Genomic DNA, 21,092 nt, shown 5'->3' with positions numbered 1-21,092 from the left:
TCTCAACACTTTGGGAAGCCGAGGTGGGTGGATCACGAGGTCAAGAGATCGAGAGCATCCTGGCCAACATGGTGAAACCCCGTCTTTTTGTAATTTTGTAAAAATACAAAAATTAGCCAGCGTGGTGGCACGTGCCTGTAGTCCCAGCTACTCGGGAAGCTGAGGCAGGGAGAATTGCTTGAACCCAGGAAGCGGAGGTTGCAGTGAGCCAAGATTGCGCCACACTGTACTCTAGCCTGGAGACAGAGCGAGACTCTGTCTCAAAAACAAAAAAAAAAACCAACAAAAAAGATGATTATCATATACCACTTAAGAACGTAACATTTATGAAAAATTTTTGAAAAAGACTTTTAAAAAGTTTCATTGCTTAAAAGGATGAGCTCTTAATCATTTGGAAAATGTGGTTATTCAGAAAAATCAGTTTCCTGAGGGCTCCAAACAATAAAAGCTTAATAGCACGCTTCCAGCAGATTTAACTACAAAAATAATTTCGGTACTGTTATACACACTAAGTGTTTTCACTACAATCACTCACGTTAAACAATAAGGGTCCTCAATTAGCTGTGTTTTATTTACTTAATTTTTTTAAACAAATGGAGCTTTTTTTGGGATAGCCAGGGTACAGTAATCCTTAGCTCCACCCCACCATCCACATATAATTCCGTTGACATTAAATAAGCAAAAGTAATATTCCTGCTTGGAAAATTCAAATTTTACAGGAAGTTTAAAAACTGAAAAGTACAAGTCTCCCTCCTAGTTTCTATACCCCTGACAGACATTCAAACAGAATGACACGGACACACCCAGTTCCTCAGTCCCCTTCCTCAGCAACAGCCACTTAACACTTTGAGATGTGTTCTTCAAAAACAAGTATTAGTGCACAAAAACACACGTCCTTTTGGAAATACAGACCCCTGGAATTTACCCATTCCTCTATCATCAGTTTGCACTTTAAAACACAGGGTTTTTGGTGGATTTTTCTTAAGATGAGGTCTCCTCTTTTGCCCAGGTTGGAGTGCCGTGGCACAGACAGCTCACTGCAGCCTTGAACTCCTGCCTGCCTCAGCCTCCCAAGTAGCTGGGACTATAGGCATGCGCCATTGCAACTGACTAGCACAGTTTGTTTTTTGTTGTTGTTCTCTCTCTTCAAGTTCTGAAAATTAAGCTAAAAAAAAAAAACAAACCCAAAAAATAAAACGCCAAATTCTACTTCACAGGTTTACTTTGTGATAAAACAAAAAAGGTACCAAGTGTATCCCAGTTTCAAATATCGATGATTTTTCCAACTGAAGGGAACAACAATTTCTTTTTCTCCTACAAATCTTGGTTTTTAACTATAATTTAGTCTTTCAAAGGGCAAGTTTGTTATATAATCAGTTCAAAATGTAACTGAATATCTACTATGTGCAAAGCACCATGTGCTGTCTACAGGCTAACACACAGCTCCAACCCATGGAGAGCTTGCTGCTAATACAGTAAAGGAGGGAAGGAAGGCAGAAGAGAGACTGAGAGTAGACAGAAGGAAATGCTATTATAGATCACTGAAGGCTGAAGATGAGGCTGGGGCAGTGCCCAGGTTAAATGGAAAAGACAGCAAACAGCTAACTGGAAACAACACACTTAGCGCTCACTCCTGCTTGCTTCTCAGCCTTCTCTCTGCTTCCTCTACGTTTTTCTCACCTATCCTAAGCTGTCTGAGCTTGATTATTTCCAAATGATTTTGAACCCTCCTCGACAACAACAGGACTGTGAACTTGGATTAGGATAATAGTGCTTAAGCCCTGAAATTACAAAGGAAAGCCTAACAATAAACTCATGACTGCACAGAGACTGTTACATGTGATTCTGTTATTCTTTAAAATGTTTTCTTCTTCCCTAAGGTAGGGTGGGGTGTAAAACCATGGTGGTCCCACCCACACCATGCAGATAAAAAAGAAATAAGGTTAAATTCAGATGCTTTAAAAAAAAGAATTGAGGAGGGATTTAATAAAGATACATGCTCTTCTAAATTCTAAAACCACATAACTCTGGAGAAGGTGCATATTCATCTGTTCCTCTTCAAGGCAAAGAAAACAGAACGACAAATACAATTCTGGCTTAAGTACCTTACAATAGTAATTACAAAAAGTCTGTGTCTTCAATCTAAATGAGCCAGAACTCTAAAGAACCGACAAACTTGTCCCTCCTCTCATCTCCATGGCTGTGGTCCTCTCACAGAAGTAACAAAAGATCAAAGCAGGAGAAAAAAGGTACAAAAGGTCAGCATGAGTAATATTTTCCCAGGCATTTACATATGTAAACATTATTTGCAAATATTTTAGGGAAATATTTTCTTTGCTTTTAGGCTGAATCTACAAAGACACTCAGCAGTATCCTTATGAAAACAGAAACAATATGAAACTGAAATGGTTACTATAGATGTGATATTAGGTTTTCCTAATTATATGAAAAGTCTATTAGTAAATAGCTTAGAGTGCTTCTTGCTTCAAAATATAATAATTTTACATGTGAAAGCTATCCATTTCTGATGAAAATTCTGGACGACATTAACATTGAATAAATATTTATTGTGATTTTTTCCCCTGTGGCATAAGGTTGTTTATTTTTCCTAGCTCTCCAAAGGACACAGTTGCGGAACCTCTTTCAGCTGGTCTTGCCTGAAAATAATAAAGATTAAAGATATTAGAAATAGATAGATAATACACAGCCCCAATTAAAGCCCTTAATGCTGTCTTACATTACCCCTTCCCCCAAGTTAATAAACAATAATCTGAACACGAACCCACTAAGAAAAGTGATCCATCATAGTAACGTTACCTGTGACTCATGATATTTCCATCCTATCATGTAATAGATCTGATATGTGGCGGGTACTGAACCATCTTCATTTCTGTACATTTCTAAAAAGACAATAATGGTTAAAGTCTGAAAAAATGCAAGTAGGAAAAAATTTCTGCTCAATAAAGGTCATGTTCTTCAAAAAGAAGTGGGTACAAGGATACTTGTAAGATTCTGAGAACACCTTACATGAAAAATTCTTAATACTGAGGGTGAGGAAATAGTAAAGGCTGTCTGGAAAAAGCTACAGGATCTGTGTTTTGAGAGGAAGGACAAGAAGTCTGAGGGAGCCTTACTGGGAATGGAAAATGCATTGGCCATGTGAAGGGAATCAACATGATACAGCACAAGTGCCTTGGTGAGGCGGGTGAAAGAGTGGTCGCCCCTTACCTCTGTACACCGCCGCAGCTGCCAGCATTGTGTCTCGATGCAGCAGGGCTTTTCTATTCCAAGAACAGTTACTCTCACCCATACCTACAAATACACTACAGGTAGTTTGAGATAATACAGCAAACACCTTGAACAGCTCAATACCACAGACTTAATCCCATCTCATCTAACAGTGTACCTGTCCTCATTCTCTAAGGGTCATGTAAACCTAAATCTCATTTCACTTTCAGATTATAACTAGGTTTCTTCGTGACTCTAAAGCGAAACCACTTGAAACTTTTTGAATATTAAGACAGGCAAGTGAAATTTCAGGAGGCAGCTCCACAATGCTTTACCTGCCAGCAATGGTCTAAAGTAAGCCCGCTGGGCAAAAGCCAGGTGACTGCCACCCCAGGTGAGTTGTCAGCAGTTGGCAAGAACTTTACCAAGGATATCACATCTCATGCTTTTAGCCGCTCTTTGGAGGAGGACAGATCAGTGCAACAATGCCTCACTCCTAAGCCATAATGCAAGTATGACTGTGAAACTTGGAAGATGGCTTTGAAACTCATTAGATAGTACCAAAGCTACTATGTGTTCTCAGATTTAAAATATTTTACTTATTTTTACTAATCCCACATTAGGAAAGAATTATGTGCATCCTTTTAGAGGCACTTCTCTTAATGTTTTAAAATTTTTAGACTTCCCTCCTTCAAGTTGATGGTGAAAAGCTAAGTTAAGCATTATTCTATTGTTCATTTAAGATTAATGTTGTATATTTGATTTTTCTTTATACAAATACTTAAATTTACTTTGAGCACATTTTAAGCCAGTCTGCAAAATTAAAAGAATTTCAGAAATAAAAATCCTTCATATGTATTCTCTAGATTAAACTTTACTACATGATCAAATGTTAGTTTCTTAGTTTTTTCTACTTTCACAAATCAAGAAATGAATAAACTTACCAATATCAGTATTCTTTCACAGTTTAAAAGTAATAATCTACCACATTTTCAACGGTCTTATTAAAAACAATCAACAAATGAGCTGCACCTAAACCTTTTTCTTCTCTTTAATCTCAAAAGATTTCAACTATTCTCTAAAATAATGAATCTCTGCTACTAAAATCCTGTAAGTGTAACAGCCCCAATTCATGAAGATTGACAGACACACACTAGTAGGTTAATTACCATCAAGAAAAAGGTGAATCATATTCTTAGTGTCATGAAGCAGCTGGATGACCTTGGGCCAATCATCTGTGGTCTTTAAAGTGACCAGACTAGATGCTCTGTAACGGCTTCTAGTGCTCACATTTTAACCATATCATGTGACCAGAGGTAAACTGGGTCTCATATTGGAGGAGTCTGTTGGTCAGGTATGGTGCTTTCATTTCTGCTCAACTTCTTGCTGCTATGGCTTAATTATGCATTAGTTATGGACAACACCAGTAGAAAAGAGATTTAATTTTTTAGACATAAACATGTGATGCACTAGAAATTCTAAAATGCCTTCTAAACAATCAGTATTAGGATATACTAATTAAGACTAGTAAGCATAACACTCTCTGAAGGTCTGACCTACATCAGCCATACAGAAATTCAAGAGCACTACTGCAGAGCACAGGGGGTAACTGCGCAGCACTCCAACCTTCCCTCACAAGCCACTCACACTGCCACACTGAAACTCCCTTCTTGCGGAAGCAGTGTGAGGGTGGTGGAAAGAATCTGGACTTTGGGATCACACTCCCAGTTTTAACTCTTATATAACCTGTGGCAAAGTCATTCAACCTCTATCGAATTCCAGTTTTGCCATCTACAAAAGAGTAACACCTCCTAATGCATGATGGGGGACCTCTGCTGAAGACCACCTGGGAAAAACTGAAACTTTGGGACTTCCGACTCGCCCTGGGCTTTGAGATAACAGAAAAATCTGGCTAGTAGGTTAACTGTTTAAGACTCTCACAGTGTTTATAAGGCGAAGTTCAACTGCTTATCAAAAATAAACCTAATTTATTACGGTTTACTAAAAACAATACTGAGTATTGTTTAAAAAAAATAACTGAACTTACCTTAAGACCACTGTGAAAGCCTTGAAAATTTCTCATGCATTCATCAGCTGATATGCAGCTTGTTTTGTAAAATTAGGTCAACATTCTGGACTTTTTTTCTGTGAATTAATAATAGCAGCTTAAATGAGACACAACACAACCATTAAGAAAAAAAATATACCACAAATGTAAAATACCAGAAACAAATTTGGAAGTAACATGATCTTCTAGTCAGCAGAGTAGCACACCTGAAAGTCTCCCACGGTCTCCCTGCCTCCATCATCCCCTGACTATGCTTCTTCCCATCTCATCTGCCTCTGACTTTTTCCAAGGCAGAATGGCTAAGATTTCAGCATACAAATCAGGCTGTTCGACTAGGTTTAAATCCTGGCTCTACCACTCACTAATTACATCATTTGGGACAAGTTACTTAACTTCTGCCTGGGTTTCCTCATACATTAAAAAAAAACAAACAAACAGATTAACCATGTTAGCTCTAGTCTTCCCTTCCTCATAAACTATGCCTCATAAACAATGCTGGAAGGTGAGCTTTCTAACACACACAAATCTATCTCATTTTCTCTCCTCTATGCAAAATTCTTCCAAGACATTACAATGCTAATCTGAAAAAAATCTAGAAGCCTCTGATCCTATTCATTTCCCATCATCTCCCCATTCTACATACTCAAGGAATACTGGATTATGGTACCATTCCTTAATCAGGAGAGTGAAAGATGAGCACATCCTATTTTACCTCCATGTGGATGCAATGTTAGCTCCCCTAAACCTCAACCCACCTTTCATTCTCCGGGCAAACTCATTTTCGTTTAGGTGCTGCCTCTTTTGCAAAAGCATTCCTGACCCCCTAAGCAGATTTAGGGCCTTTTCCTCCTATGTTTCTCCTTGTACTTTATTATAAATGATTTCATTTTACAGTTGAATGTATGAGTCTGTCTCTATCTTTGTGTTCTTCTTCTCTAGTACAATATAAGCTCCCTGAGATCAGGAACTATGTATTTCCACCATTGGCTCAGTGGTTGGCACATGGGTAGATGCTCAATAAACGCTAAGTGAAGGTATATAAAACCAACCTGTTAATGATTATATCTATTTTGTTAAATATCATTTTATAAGTGTAAATAATTCCTCTGAATATTCCTAATGATAAGATGTATCAAAAAATAAGACATCTGATTTCTGTAACAGGCTACAGTTAAGAAAAAGAAGCACTAGGAAAGCATCTGAAAGTATTAGGCCATAGTTCTGAAAATATATGGTCTATTTAAAACCTTTAGGAGACTCACACCTGTAATCCCAGCACTTTGGGAGGCCAAGGTGGGTGGATCACCTGAGGTCAGGAGTTTGAGACCAGCCTGGCCAACATGGTGAAACCCTGTCTCTACTAAAAATACAAACATTAGCCAGGAGTGGCGGCACATGCCTGTAATCCCAGCTACTTGGGAGGCTGAAGCAGAATTACTTGAACCCAGGAGGCAGAGGTTGCAGTGAGCCAAGATCGTGCCACTGCACTCTAGCCTAGGCAACAGAGTGAGACTCCATCTGAAAAACAAACAAACAAGAAACCTTTAGGAAAAGAGGGGGTTATCAATTTGGAAGGAGCACAAGGCTACCTTCTGGGAGACTGAAAATGTTCAATATTTTGTTCAGGATGGTGGTTAAAATACAAGCAGCTGTACCTTTAAGATTAATACATTTCGCTGAATATACATGTTAACCTGAATTTAAAGAACCACATACATATCAAATACGCAGTATAAGACTCTGAATTCAAATTGTAACTACAGATTCAGTGTGACCATGGACAAGACACTTAACTTCTCGATGCCTCAATTTGCTCACCGGTAAAATTAGGGTATTAGAAAAACATCAGAGAATTGTACTAAGCACAGAGTTAAGCGCTGTTCATATGTTGAAATCAGTGGGAAGTAACCTTTTCCAACGGATAGGTCTAATTTCTAGTATTTTTCTCTTTTCTTTCTTGAAATGAATCATGAACACAGATTCTACAGCAGAACAAAAATAAATGCTGTATTTGAATAATATTTTTATCATTAGAGCCCAGGTGATAAATCATCAGCCCACTATCATCTCTCAAGCCTTTGGATAAAGTGGCTCCTTGATTACATCAGGTTAAGTCCTTGGGGTAGTGCTGGCGAAGGGGTAAGTGTGACTTATTACTGATCCTCTGTCATCTTGGCCATGTATGCTATAGGCTGCCAATCCCTCTATTAATGAATGAAAACTGATGACAACGGTAAGATTTCAGCTATGCATCTTTCCGTTTGCAGAGTGACAGAAGCTCCAGACTCAGGAGGCTGCACGACAGGTCAAATGAACCTTGTTACAGATGGGCAACACAAGAAGGAACAGGGTCAGTTCAGACAGTGCCAGGGCAGAGCCAAGAAGCATGAATTTGGCAGCTAATTCTGCCACTTGACAGGCAACCGTTCTCTTTGGCCCTAATTTTTCTCACTCGTAACTTAAGGAAGCAAGTACAACAATGCTCACAAGACTATAAATCTGTAAGTAAAGACTAGATACTTATTTGTACAATCCTCTTTCTTTAAATCATCTTACAATTTTTCAAGATCCAGATGAAGGCTCCCCTAGGTAAGTGTAGTTCTAGATTCACAGAACATACCTCTAACCCCTCTAGCTTCCCCCATTCATCGAAACTAGTTTTGATGTTAGTCTATATATATATATAAAAGAACCACCTCACAAATTCCCACAAAGGAGGCAAGTTGAAGCTCTCTTTTGAGGAAATTGCTTCTCCAGCATCCCTTTCAAGTAATAGAGTTTATTTTTGCATATCTAACCTCTCTCAGAGTTTGGTCTGTGTCCTTCTTACTCCTTGAAGCCTCTTCCAGGCCATTACTTCCCTACCCTATTAAACACCTTCACCCTGCTGAGGCCCCACACCAGAAGGCTGTAATCTCCTCCTAACTCCTGCTTGCTGTCTGACATCAGGCTAGTCACTCCCCTCATTCACTGAAAGGTTTGGCACTTGGCTCAGTTTTCCTCTACACTCCCAGTACTGCCACCATCCTGGGTAACTTCATGTTAATAATCAGCAAGTTAATATTTTAAAATCTCATCTCTAATCAACCACTCCATCACACCACCTCTGCCTTGATATCTGAGACACGTCCCAGACCGTTATCACTTGTAACTGCTTTACTTCCAAAATCAACAAACATCTCATTTTCTGACCATACCCTCCTGTCCCTCCAGTGTGTTCAGGAACTTCAACCACGACCATTCCCTGACCGCATTGGAATCACCTGTGCACAGCTTTTTTTTTTTTTTTTTTTTTTCATGGATCACCTGTGCACAGCTCCTCTTCTTCCTCCCAATTTATCAGCTCACTCTTTCTTGTTCCCACTTCCCTTTTCTTCCAGCTAAGATTCTTTAACCTATTATTTCAATTATACTCCTAGAATTATCTTTTACCTTTGTCTTTTTGTCATTTTTAACTAGCAAACCCCAACCCAAACTAATTCAACTATCCGATTTTTGTGCCTGGTCCTGAGTTGCCACCTCCTGTTGATGGTCAGTTCACCTTCTCATTCCCTATAATGACTATTTCAAATGGTTCCATTCACTTCTCAAAACTCTGACCCTTTCATTCTTAGCATATATTGCTTCCAGTTTGATAAAAAAAAAATAGACCCACAAGATGGGAACTTCTTGTTTTCAAACATAAACACCTACATCCTTTGGTGCTACCTCTTCTCCCTTCCTGCTATAACTTTGCCTCTCCCCTTACCAAGGTCAACCCCTCCACTGGCCTTTGTATTGCACCCTTCCCACCTTCTCAGACACCTGTCATCATCAATTATCTTTCCTCTCTCTTCTAGAGTCACCTCTTCTAGGAAAGCACTTAGATTCTTTTAGTCAGCAATTAAATAAATTCAAGTCTTAGAAAAAAAAAACAACCTCATCTCAACTTCTATTCCTCTCTTCTCTTCTGACACCTGTAACCTTTCCATCCTTCACCTCTTCTTCACCACCAGATTTCTTGAAAGAACAGCACATTATCTGCTATCTCCAGTTCCTCACTTTCCACTTACTCCTCAACCTACTCCTCTTCTACTCTCCTCACTCCAACAAAAGAGCTCTCACCAGGGTCACCAATAACCTTCTTGTTCCTAAATCTAGTGGACTTCCTTTTCAGTTCATAGTTTGCTTTTAATGCTGCTAAGTGCTCCCTTTGTTTTGAAACATTCTTTCTTTCCTTTGGTTCAGGCAATTCTACACTTTTCTGGTGTTTTTCCACAACACCTTGCTGGCTACTCCTTCTCAGTCTCCTTGTAGGCTCAGACGTCGTCTACCCACCTGCTAAAGCCTCAGTACCAAGCCACTTTGTCTGCTTACTCCATGTTCTCATCCTAGGCAAATGCTTTGAATGCCACCTATTCACAACTGACTCCCAACTTTGTAACCAAGCCAGTAGCTTCCTCTGAGCTACCTACCCACATACTCAACTGCCTACTTGACATAACCTCTTAGGTATTTCAAAAGCACTTCAAACCCAATGTATCCAAATGTAAACTCAAGGGCTGTACCTACCCACACCTGGTATTCTTCTATTGTTTCCTCTATCAATGAAGGACACCATCTCTCTATGTGAGCTAGAAACTCAACAATTAAGCTTCAAATGTCTTTCTCCTTCATCTGCCCACAGCCAATCCACCAGCAGGAACTGCAAAATTTACCACCTAAACATCTCTGGGATGAATCTGCTTCTCTTCATCTCCATTGCCACCACCTTAGTACAAACTACCATCACCTCTCAGCAAGCTTTACTGAAATTAATCTTGTGACTAGTTTATCTGCCAATCTACTCTTTTCAAAATCCAAGTCTGATACTGTTACCTCTCTAAGATGCCTCAAGGGGCATTTTAAGATAAGGGCAAACAATTTTAACAAGGCCTATAAAGTACTTCTGCATTTGATCTGTGACTCATGTTGACCCACCAAGTTCATCACTTAACTCTCTCCTTCTTACTCCCTGAACACCAGCCAAAATGCTCTTCTTTCAGTTCTTGCTATGTTCATTCTCACAGGAGGGCCTTTGCATATGCTGTTCTCCTTGCCTCAGATTCACTTGCCTACTCTGTCTACCCAGTTAATTCATCTCCATTTTTTCTAGAGCACAGCTCAATTGCTACTTCCTCAGATAAGACTTCTTTTTGAGTCTCCCAGACTGGGACACTTCCTCCTGACAAAACTCTACTTCTAAACCAACCCAACTACCTTCCTTCTTGAGCCTGTATCTCAGCTGCCAAGTGTGGCTGAAGGAAGTCACCAATGTGTTCCATCATCCTCAAGTGCACTCTTCAAAACAAAGTCCTGCCATCTTTTTACAAACAGCCGTAGCACTATATGCCTCTACTTCATAGCACTGACCATAATTCTAATTTAACACTTATCTCTGTGACAGCTGCCTGGTGCCTGCCTCCTCCATTTTATATCAGAAGCTCCATGAAGACAGTCTGCTTTCTCCTCAACAATGGATCCCTAGTGCTTTGCCCAGTGCCTGCCAAAGAGCTGGCTCTCAAAATGTTTCTCTCAAATGGAGTCTAAAAATTCTTTTTTTTTGGCCTACCTTTCCCAATGGAGTCTAAAAATTCTTTAAAGTGCCTTACCTTGTAAATCTTCCATCAATTCAAACATTCCAGGATAGTTAACTTGAATTTCATCAGTGTCCTATTTAAAAAGAAAAAGAAATATTCATTTAACATTCATGATACAAAATTCCAGATTTAAAAAGAGGCCGCAGAGATTACCCAGACCAATCTCCCATGCTAAGCAAAAAATATTTACAATATTCTTCACAGATGTCATCTGGCTTACATTTGCTTTATGAAAGTCTCTAATTGCTGATTAAATATCCTCCATTGTGAGAGAAATCATCCTAAAACTCCATCATTGGTTATAGTTCTCTCCTTGGGAACCACACAGAATAAGAGTATTCTGTACCCTACAAACCATCGCCCTCTCCTCCAAGTCTTTGAAAACCTTCAGGACACAAAAATCTGTAGATCCTTACATGTTCTGACTACATGTCCCTGGACAGTGTCAATATCAATCTTTCTTAAAATGGGGCACCAAGAATCAAAATATTTCATTCTACATCTAGTAATGCAGCCAATAGGCTTGTTTAGGAAATGAGCACATTGCTGATACATGTGGAGTTTGTTTCTCAGATGAACAATTGGGTAATGACTTCCTCTTCTTTTTGAAGCCTGATACAGGACTTTACTGCTGGTACAGTGGCAGAGACCACTGATGCTCTCCAAATATCCAGGTGCTCCTTGACACTTCCCAATCTCAAACACATATTTCTTTTGGCCAAAGAAAGGAGGGGCAAGACAGTTAAGAGTTAGAGCCTTTTCCAGGCCATCTCTTTTGCTGTGGTGATCTTATAGAACACAGGGCCAGATGGCACAGCTACAAGATGGAGATGGGCTATCCCACCAGCATGCAGCTGTGATGTGATAAAATTTTATTGTGTTAGGCACTAAAAGTAGGGGTTTGTTCTTATTGGAAACTAGCCTAAAATAAATCATTTTTTTTTTTTTAGATGGATTCTTGCTGTGTTGCCCAGGCTGGAGTGCAGTGGCGTACTCTCCGCTCATTGCAGCCTCCGTGTCCTGGGCTCAAGTGATTCTTGTGCCTCAGCCTCCCGAGTAGCTGGGATTACAGGCGCCCGCCACCGCACCCAGCTAATTTTTTTTTGTATTTTTAGTAGAGACGGGCTTTCACTGTGTTAGCCAGGCTGGTCTCGATCTCCTGACCTCGTGATCCACCAGCCTCAGCCTCCCAAAGTGCTGGGATTCCAAGCGTGGGCCATGGCGCCTGGCTGGAAACTAGCCTAAAATAAATCTAAATATCATTAATAGAGGACTGGTTAAACAAATTAAAGAATATGTATTCTATAAAATACTGTACAGTTCTCAAAAAATAAGGTAGATACATGTCTAGGAAAAAAATCTCCAAGATATGTTATTGACTGGAAAAAAAAAGCAAAAGAGTGCATTTAATATTATATAAGTAAGTTTAAATGACATAAGTGTATTCTATGGGTCTATGAAAAAAATGGAACTGAAACAATGTCTAAGACACAGCTAACAAATCTTTGGGGAAAGGGACCAGGGTTTGAGAAGTTAGGAGGAGGGACAGGCACGATGGCTCATGCCTATTAATCCCAGCACTTTGGGAGGCCGAGGCAGGCAGATCACGAGGTCAGGAGATCGAGACCATTCTGGCTAACATGGTGAAACACCATCTCTACTAAAAATACAAAAAATTAGCCAGGTGTGGTGGTTGGCGCCTGCAGTCCCAGCTACTCGGGAACCTGAGGCAGCATAATCGCTTGAACCCAGGAGGCAGAGGTTGCAGTGAGCCGAGATCACGACACGGCACTCCAACCTGGGCAAAAGAGTGAGACTCCATCTCAAAAAAAAAAAAAAAAAAAAAAAAAAAAAAAAAAAAAAAAAAAAAGCTGGGTGTGATGGCACATGCCTCTGGTCCCAGCTATTTCGGAGGCAGAGGCATGAGAATCCCTTGAACCTGGGAGGCAGAGGTTGCAGTAAGCAGAGATCTCACCACTGCACTCTAGCCTGGGCAACAGAGGGAGAAATCAGGAGGAGGAGACTTCGTTTCACTTTCCACCCCACTGTATCATTCTCTCTATATATACATTATTCTTCTTTTGAAAAAACATACACGTGTATCAGGTTGTGTATGCTTTTTAATGAGACCTCTAGATAGTGAGGCCATGAACATTCATCATCCATATACTTTTCCATATTAACAAGCTATTTTTAAGAGGAGATCCTAAGATTAAAAACAAAATTCTTTCCAGGCTGTTATCTAGCCATTAAGCAATATCCTTTGAAAACAATTCTTCGGTGAAACCAACTAAAAGCACTATCTCCACCTCAATCAAAAGAATGCCACAACAGCTTTGTTGAAGGCCTTATTTAAATTAAAAGGGGACCATATCTGCACCATTTTTTTTTTTTAAATTTTTGAGACGGAGTCTGATTTTGCCACCCAGCGCCCAGGCTGGAGTGCAGTGGTGCGATCTCGGCTCACTGCAACCTCCGCCTCCCAGGTTCAAGCTATTCTACTGCCTCAGCCTCCCAAGTAGCTGGGACTACAGGCACGTGCCACCATGCCTAGCTAATTTTTTTGTATTTTCAGTAGAGATGGGGTTTCACTGTGTTAGTCAAGATGGTCTCGATCTCCTGACCTCGTGATCTGCCTGCCTTGGCCTTCCAAAGTGTTAGGATTAGAGGCGTGAGCCACTGTGCCAAGCCTTGCACCATTCTCTTAAAGTACCAGTCTGGTAGTTCAATTCTAAAAAGGAAATCAGCTTTACTTAGAATGCTCATTCTCTGAAAATAATTCATTAAGATGAAAATACAACATTAAGATGTAAATACAACTATATGATACTAATTTGACTCGATTTCACTTTAAAAATAAAAATCCATTGTAGCGTAAAAGTAATATATCTAATGCATGCAACATAAACCTGTATAGCTGATTATACAAAAGCTTTTTTGGATGGGAATTTTAGAAAATGAATTAGAACACATATTGTTATTTTTTTTTTGGAGACAGGATCCTGCTCTGTCACACAGGCTGGAGTGCAGTGGCGAGATCATGGTTTACTGCAGCCTCAACGTCCCAGGCTCAATCCTTCCACCTCAGCCTCCCAAGTAGCTGGGACTACAGGCAGGCCCAGCTAATTTAAAAATTTTTTTTTGTAGAGATGGGGTCTCCCTATGTTGCCCAGGCTGGTCTTGAAATCCCAGGCTGAAGTGATTCTCCGACCTAGGCCTCCCAAAGTGCTGAGATTATGGGAGTGAACAACTGTGCCTGGCCAGGACACAATATTAACGCAGCACTTCAGAAACAAAACTGTATACATGCCTCACAGGATAAATGTAATGATTCAAGAAGACATTCTTATAACTTTCTTATTAAATCAGCAACTCTCTAACTGTATAAACTAGATTCTACACCAATATTTTTATATTATATTAAAGTATGAGTCATTAGGCTCATTTTTAGAGAATATGGATAGTATTCTGAATTATATTTCCCAATTAATAGAAATGTAGGCTTTTAAACATTTTAACATCAGGTTAAACATTTTTAGTAGAAATCTTTCTAAAACTCATTCTTTATAACCACAGAAAACCATGTGTAGTTCACGTAATTTAACTTTCTTCTGGTGATCAGCAGAAATCCCATTTTTTTCCTAGTGGGCAATAACTTTTGAGTCCTATAATATTGCTGACTAACCCGTATGACCTCATATAAATTTTTTAACATCACCTCATGAAAATGCGCACCACATGTCTCCACACCATCCCAGCCCTGCACCTCCTATACTTTTTAGAGGCTTTACATTCCCAGAGATTCTTTTTTCATCTCAATAATAGGTTGGTGACACAGCAATATAGGAGACGATTCTCAAGAGGGTAGACTGTAAAGGAAATTTTTTCCATATTATAAGTAAAATAAATATTATCGAAAAGGCTTTAAATCACTGGTTCCTAATCTATTTTTAGTTATATTAGCTCTCTGAAGAGCTGATGAAAACCATGGGTACTTTCTTCCATTTATGAACACCACCACCACCAACTTTGTGTACAACATCCCAGTGTTATTGAACTGTCTAAAGTTTACCAACAGGCCTGCTATAAACCCAAAAACACCACGCAGGGATTTCTGTTTTGTTCACTGCTATATTTGAAGTACCTAGTATAGTGCCGGACACATAGAAGGTACTCAGTAAACGTTTGTTGCAAGACTGAATACATAAATGAATTTGTATAGAAGGATATTCACTGCAGCATTGCTACTATTGGCAAAAAATCAGAACAAACCTAAAGGTCATTCACAGGTAAATAGTTAAGTAAAACTGGGGTACATTCATACTAGGAAATAATATACGGAAATTAAGAAGGAGTGCAAATATATCCATACCAATTTAGAAAACTATTAACAGTATATTAGAAATACACATACGGTTAATAAAAAAAGTTTCAGAGATGTATGAATACATATGACTACATATAGTAAAGTAGTTCTTGTTAAAAAAAAAAAAAAAAGTCTGGAAGGTTACACACTAAACTGATAATAGTAGCTACCTTTAGGACAGTAGTTCTCCAGCTGTGGTTTGGAGAGTCCTGGGGTCCCTAGGACTTTTGGGGGGTCCACAAAGCCAAAATTATTTTCATGATAATACTAAGATACTATTTGGCTTTTTACCTCTTATTCTACAATGGATTATTTTAGAGGCGACGTGGCATGACACATGGTATAGCGAGAGACTTGAATGCAGAAACAGACATGAGAATCTAGCTCTGTTACTAAGATGCACATTAACTGGCAAAAATGTGAAGCAATGTCATTCTTCCCTTTCAATTATTTTTGTTTTAGAAAATATGGCCAGGTGCAGCGGCTCACGCCTGTAATCCCAGCACTTTGGGAGGCTGAGGTGGGTGGATCACTTGAGGTCAAGAGTTTGAGACCAGACTGGCCAACATGGTGAAACCCCATCTCTAATAAAAATACAAAAATTAATGGGGCTTGGTGGCATGTGCCTGTAATCCCAGCTGCTCGGGAGGCTGAGGCACGGGCATCACTTGAACCTGGGAGGCAGAGGTTGTGCTGGGCCAAGATCGCGCCATTGCACTCCAGCCTGGGTGGCAGAGTGAAACTGTCTCCAAAAAAAAAAAAAATTAAAAGAAAATATAGTTATTTTTTATTAAAAAGGGTCATTTATGTTAAGAAGTAATAGGTATATTATTGTTAGCTTTAAATGAATACTAAAACAAATTCAGTTTTAATGTCTAATATAGTGAATACTGACAGATGTTAATTCGCTATACAAAAGCCCTCTAAAAGTTTCTTAATAATTTTTCAGCACGTAGGGGGGTCCTGAGACCAAAATTTTGAGAACTCTTACTCTCAAGAGAGAGCTAAGCATTTTTAGGATTAAGGGGGAATAATAGACTTTCGCTTTATCTGTATAGCTTAATAGTTACAACCAAAATATATTGGTGTTACTTATACAATAACAAATATAAATACAATGATCCTTCAGTGTACAATTGCCTGTATTAATAGTGTTTATTTTCACTACAAAGTAGAGCACTCATGTGAAGCAGTTTTCCGCTTTCTAGCCGTGCGACCTCTCAGAATGCAGTTTCTATGGACTCAGGCCATTTAAAGTTAACAAAAGGTCAACACTAGTCACAGGTGTGAAGCCTTTGGGGTTCTCTTCAGTTCCCAGCTTAGTCCTCCAGCCTGTTAATTCTTCCCTCCCTGGAGGCTCCTTTCCAACATCAGGGGCCCTGCTTGCCCATGCCCCTGCTTCTATCAAAACAAGGAAGGATATGACACAATCTATTTTTGGTCGGTTGATTTCATGAATATATTCACACAAAATCATGCCAAACAGCTATTTTAGTGTTTAAGCTTATCATCTCTAATTATGTAGCGAGATGCTTTCTTCATCAAGAAATTCCTATTTCCACTAATCAGGTTTAGGGATGTTTAGGTTAGGCCTGAGGGGTTTGGAAATTCATAGTAAGTCTACTGGACTGATCTCTGAAGACAGTAATGACATCCTTTAGAAAAATTGTTAGTGGAGGGAGGAAGAAGAGGGCAATCATTCTCTCCAGATGGCTGCCTCTTGGAAGCCTAGTTCTAGCAAAACGCTAGGAGTAGAGTGATGGGGAAAGAGGAAGGCAGGAGCTAATGTAAGTTGAGCATCTACCATGGTCCTGGTACTTCACACCCTTTATCTCTTTAAATACTAATAGCCACCTGAGGTGAGTAACATTTGCTTTTTTTTTTGAGACGGGAGTTTCACTCTTGTTGTCCAGGATGGAGTGCAATGGTGGGATCTCAGCTCACTGCAACCTCCGCCTCCCGGGTTCAAGCAATTCTCCTGCCTCAGCCTCCTGAGTAGCTGGGATTACAGGCATGTATCACCACGATTCGCTGATTTTTTGTATTTTTAATAGAGATGGGGTTTCACTATGTTGGCCAAGTTGGTTTCAAACTCCTGATCTCAGATGATCCACTTGCCTTGGCTTCCCAAAGTGCTGGGATTACAGGCATGAGCCACCGCACCCAGCCACACATTTGCATTTTTAAAAGAAATAAATGCTCAAAAAGGTAAGTTACTCAAATTTCCCTATCTAGTAAAGAAATAGGGTAAGGATCCAAGTTACTCCTGTTGGAGAACAAAGTCCTACTGTCCTACCCCGTCACTGTACCATGCTGACTTCATGCTTATTACTCACTGACTGCCTACGGGTCTTCTCTCGAGATTTCTCTCACCCTAATGGAGTACAGCACCCTGTCCTACCTTCTTTAGCCTTGATCTCACCCTAGGCCTCGAGAACACACATTCTGTCATTTCTGCTTCATATGGCACTGTTTGGGGGTAGTTACTGGTGGTAATATTACAGGTTCCCCTACTTATCCCCTTTTCTTCCTATCGTCTGGAATACTCTAAGGCCCTTTTTACACCTAATACTGGATTTGAAGATTCTAATGGAGTTGTATGTTTAGAAATTTGTCTTGTTAACTATGATACATTTTTTGAGCTACTTTTTTAGGTAACAAACAGTAAAAAATTATACATTTCTACCTTGTGTCAATTAAGATGTGTTATACAAACTAAACATTGTCAATCAGAGCTTTTCCCTTAAAAAAAAAAAGAAAAAAAACGGGAGAGAAAGAGTGCTATGAAACCATGAACACATACAGTTTTCTATCTTTAAAATGAAAAGAAGTTCTTTCTTGAACTGTGTAAGTAATGGGTTAATCAAACTTGATAGTTACCACAGTCAGAGTATTAAAGCCAGCTCTCCCAAGCAGATGTCCCAGGTCATTGACAGCAGTGAAAGGAGAAATGTGTGGAGAAAATCCTCCTTCCCTTTCCGTTTCCGCTAACTGTAAGGAACACCGAAGTTCATAGAGTGTGTCGCCTCCAAACATTGCACCGATAAACACTCCATCTGGTTTTAAAATATAATGAATCTGTAACAAATACAAGAAAACAAAATGATTCAAATTTTTACATATATAAATGTTAAAAAATAAATATATAGTGTCTAAATTAACATTTTATGACAACCATTCTTATTCTGCCAAATTAATAATCACATAATTTAACAAATAACATCTAATGCAACCAACTGTCAGAAAATCATGATGCATAATATACTTGGAAAGATAACTATACATTCACTAATATTAATGCCTATAAAAATATGTTGTATGTTTTCAAGTTTTCAAATAGGTATACAACTTAGTTTTATAATCAGAAAAATGCTGAAAGAGAAAAAAAAATTTAATTGGGGTAGGCTGCAAAAATCACAAACCTCTGAAATGTCGTTTTCTAACAACTTTCATCAAGATAGGGAGTCTATTTCCCCTCCCCTTGAATCTTGGCTGGCCTTGTGACTCGCTTTGGCCAAAAGAATGCAGTGGAAGTGACAGTGTGCCAGTTCCAAGTCTGGGTCTCAAATGTGTTGCATGCTTCCACCTGCTCTCTTGGAGCCCAGCCCAGCCACGATATGTGAACAAGCCTGAGCTAGCCTAGTGGAGGAGGAGAGACGTAGAGCAGAGATCAGGCAGCTGTGTGCACCGAGGCCCTCCAAACCAGCTAGCTCCCAGACGATCTGGCAGCTGATCAGACACATGGATGAGCCAAGCCAGACCCAGATTTCCTAACCAAATCTAGCCCCAACTGCCATCCCACAAAATCCTGGGCTACATAGTTGTTGTTTTAAGCCATCAAGTTGGGGTGCCTTATTATGCAGAAAAAGCTACAGAGAAATCATTATGATTCACAGCATTAACCTAGTAACATACTAGTTTTCTTTAAAGAGAAGTAATCAATTTATTTTCCAGCTTTAAAACAAAACCAATTTCTAATTCGTAACTTAAGGAAAATAATGGCCAGAGAGAATTCCAGAATCACAGATTTTGCTCACTCTCAGACTACAAGCTGTAACTAGTGTGACTGACTATTCTCAGCAATGAGGACCATTACAGGAAAAGGTAGATTCTGAAGTAAACCAGAATCCAAATCAGAGTAGGCTCTTCTAATAAAAGTACTGTCTTAAATTTATATTTAATATATCATGAAGCAATTAAAAGCAGTATTAAGTAAATAATTTGTAAAAGCTTGGTTCCTTCCCTTCTTCACCTTTAGTGTTGCTTCCTCCTCTTGTCATTAAACTCTACTAAACCAAATAACTAAGACTTAGTCCTCAGAATTCTGCAGCCTCTCCTCTCCCTCAGACGGCTTATCAACTTCCATGATTTCACAATGACCACTTTCCAATCTCTAACTTCAGCTTGGCCATCTTCTCAGAAGTCTGAAGTCATCTTCAACTGCCTATTCCCTGGACCTTTGTCTCTCAGCAACCTGCTCCCTCCAACCCCTACAAGGAAAACATCTATTTATCAAATCAGTTCCCCTTTCCAACTGCCATATTTCTATTGCCATTTTCTATTCCCCTGATCGTTAGCATTCTTTCTCCTACTTTTACTAATCCAGACTCAAAAACTTGAAAGTGAGCTTTGCCTCCTCCCTTTGATCTTCAGATCTAATCAGTCACCAAACTGTTGATTCTTTGTAGAGTCCTAAATACTCTTCCTTTTAACTCCTACCATTACCACCTAGGTTTAGTTTATCTCATTCTTGGACCACTTAAAAGTCTCCCTTCAATTTAACCAACTGCTCCAGGCATCAGTTTCTTTTTTTTTTTTTTTTGAGACAGAGTCTCACTCTGTCGCCTAGGCTGGAGTGCAATGGCGTGATCTCAGCTCACTGCAACCTCCGCCTCCCGTGTTCAAGAGAATCTCCTGCCTCAGCCTCCCAAGTAGCTGGGATTACAAGCACCTGCCACCACGCCTGGCTAATTTTCGTATTTTTAGTAGAGGTGGGGTTTCACCATGTTGGCCAGGCTGGTCTCGAACTCCTAACCTCAGGTGATCCAACCACCTTGGCCTCCCAAAGCACTGGGATTACAGGCATGAGCCACCACACCCAGCCCAGGCATCAGTTTCTAATGAGCAAAATAAATATATCTCGCAGAGCTATTTAACACAAAAATAAAACAGAGCATAGTAAACTGGAAACCAGAAAATCATACGTGTTCAGATATGGCCATTATTATTTTGCCCAGCAGCTTAGTAATGATGTCATTTTCCTCTTCAAAGTGCTCCAGTGGCTCTGAATTGCATAAACTCCAAATTCCTCAACCTGACACTCAAATCCTCCTAAATACTGTCCCAATACACATCACACCTCACTTCCCAGCACTATACTAGTCCCCCAAACGGGTTTCCTTTTTGTTCCTTAATGCTGATGAGGCTCTTGTGCCTCTCCACCTATCCTATGATTCTGCCTTCTTAGAATGCCTTCCCAATCCAAACTTTATCTACCCTCTAAGGCCCTGCTCAAGTACTTTCCTCTTGAAGCTTTTCTAGGCCACGTCAAGCCACAGGGATCTTGTTCTCTCCTTTGAACACATACTTTTTACCTGCCTCTCACCTGTCTATTGATAAGCGTCAATCGATAAAAATTTACCTAGCACTCTCTGAGTATAAGGCATGGAGAAAATACAAATAGAAATAGGTAGGTTCCTACTCGCAAAAAGTTTATAGGCAACTAAGGGTAAGAAGAAATCTACATAGAGAATGTCTTTATGATTTCGATATTATTTTGCACAGTTCCTAAGCTTTTCATAAATATTTAAAA

At 39.5% G+C, this 21,092-nt stretch overlaps 1 protein-coding gene across 5 annotated transcripts in view; it reads right to left on the bottom strand.

Moving 5' to 3' along the window:
* Positions 1-1,204: 1,204 nt before the first annotated feature.
* Positions 1,205-21,092, bottom strand: part of NDUFAF5 (NADH:ubiquinone oxidoreductase complex assembly factor 5) — a 33,947-nt gene continuing 14,059 nt past the window's right edge. The window contains exons 7-13 of one of the 5 annotated variants that reach the window (XR_004032225.1): positions 18,161-18,358; positions 17,967-18,022; positions 10,927-10,987; positions 5,276-5,373; positions 3,229-3,312; positions 2,818-2,900; positions 2,550-2,657 (exon numbers count right to left, since the gene is read on the bottom strand). Coding sequence is in view for 3 of the 5 variants with exons in the window: in XM_003252062.3 (XP_003252110.1) it covers positions 2,565-2,657; positions 2,818-2,900; positions 3,229-3,312; positions 10,927-10,987; positions 18,161-18,358 (519 nt within the window). In the remaining 2 variants the exon portion in view is untranslated. Of the gene's footprint in view, positions 2,658-2,817; positions 2,901-3,228; positions 3,313-5,275; positions 5,374-10,926; positions 10,988-17,966; positions 18,023-18,160; positions 18,359-21,092 lie in introns of all 5 variants that reach the window. The other 4 variants (XR_001116526.1, XM_030821996.1, XM_003252062.3 and 1 more) reach the window with 4 other exon arrangements.

The sequence above is a fragment of the Nomascus leucogenys genome, chromosome 11 (assembly GCF_006542625.1).
Source record: "Nomascus leucogenys isolate Asia chromosome 11, Asia_NLE_v1, whole genome shotgun sequence".
Taxonomy (NCBI): domain Eukaryota; kingdom Metazoa; phylum Chordata; class Mammalia; order Primates; family Hylobatidae; genus Nomascus; species Nomascus leucogenys.
This window is presented reverse-complemented; position numbering and strand designations above follow the sequence as displayed.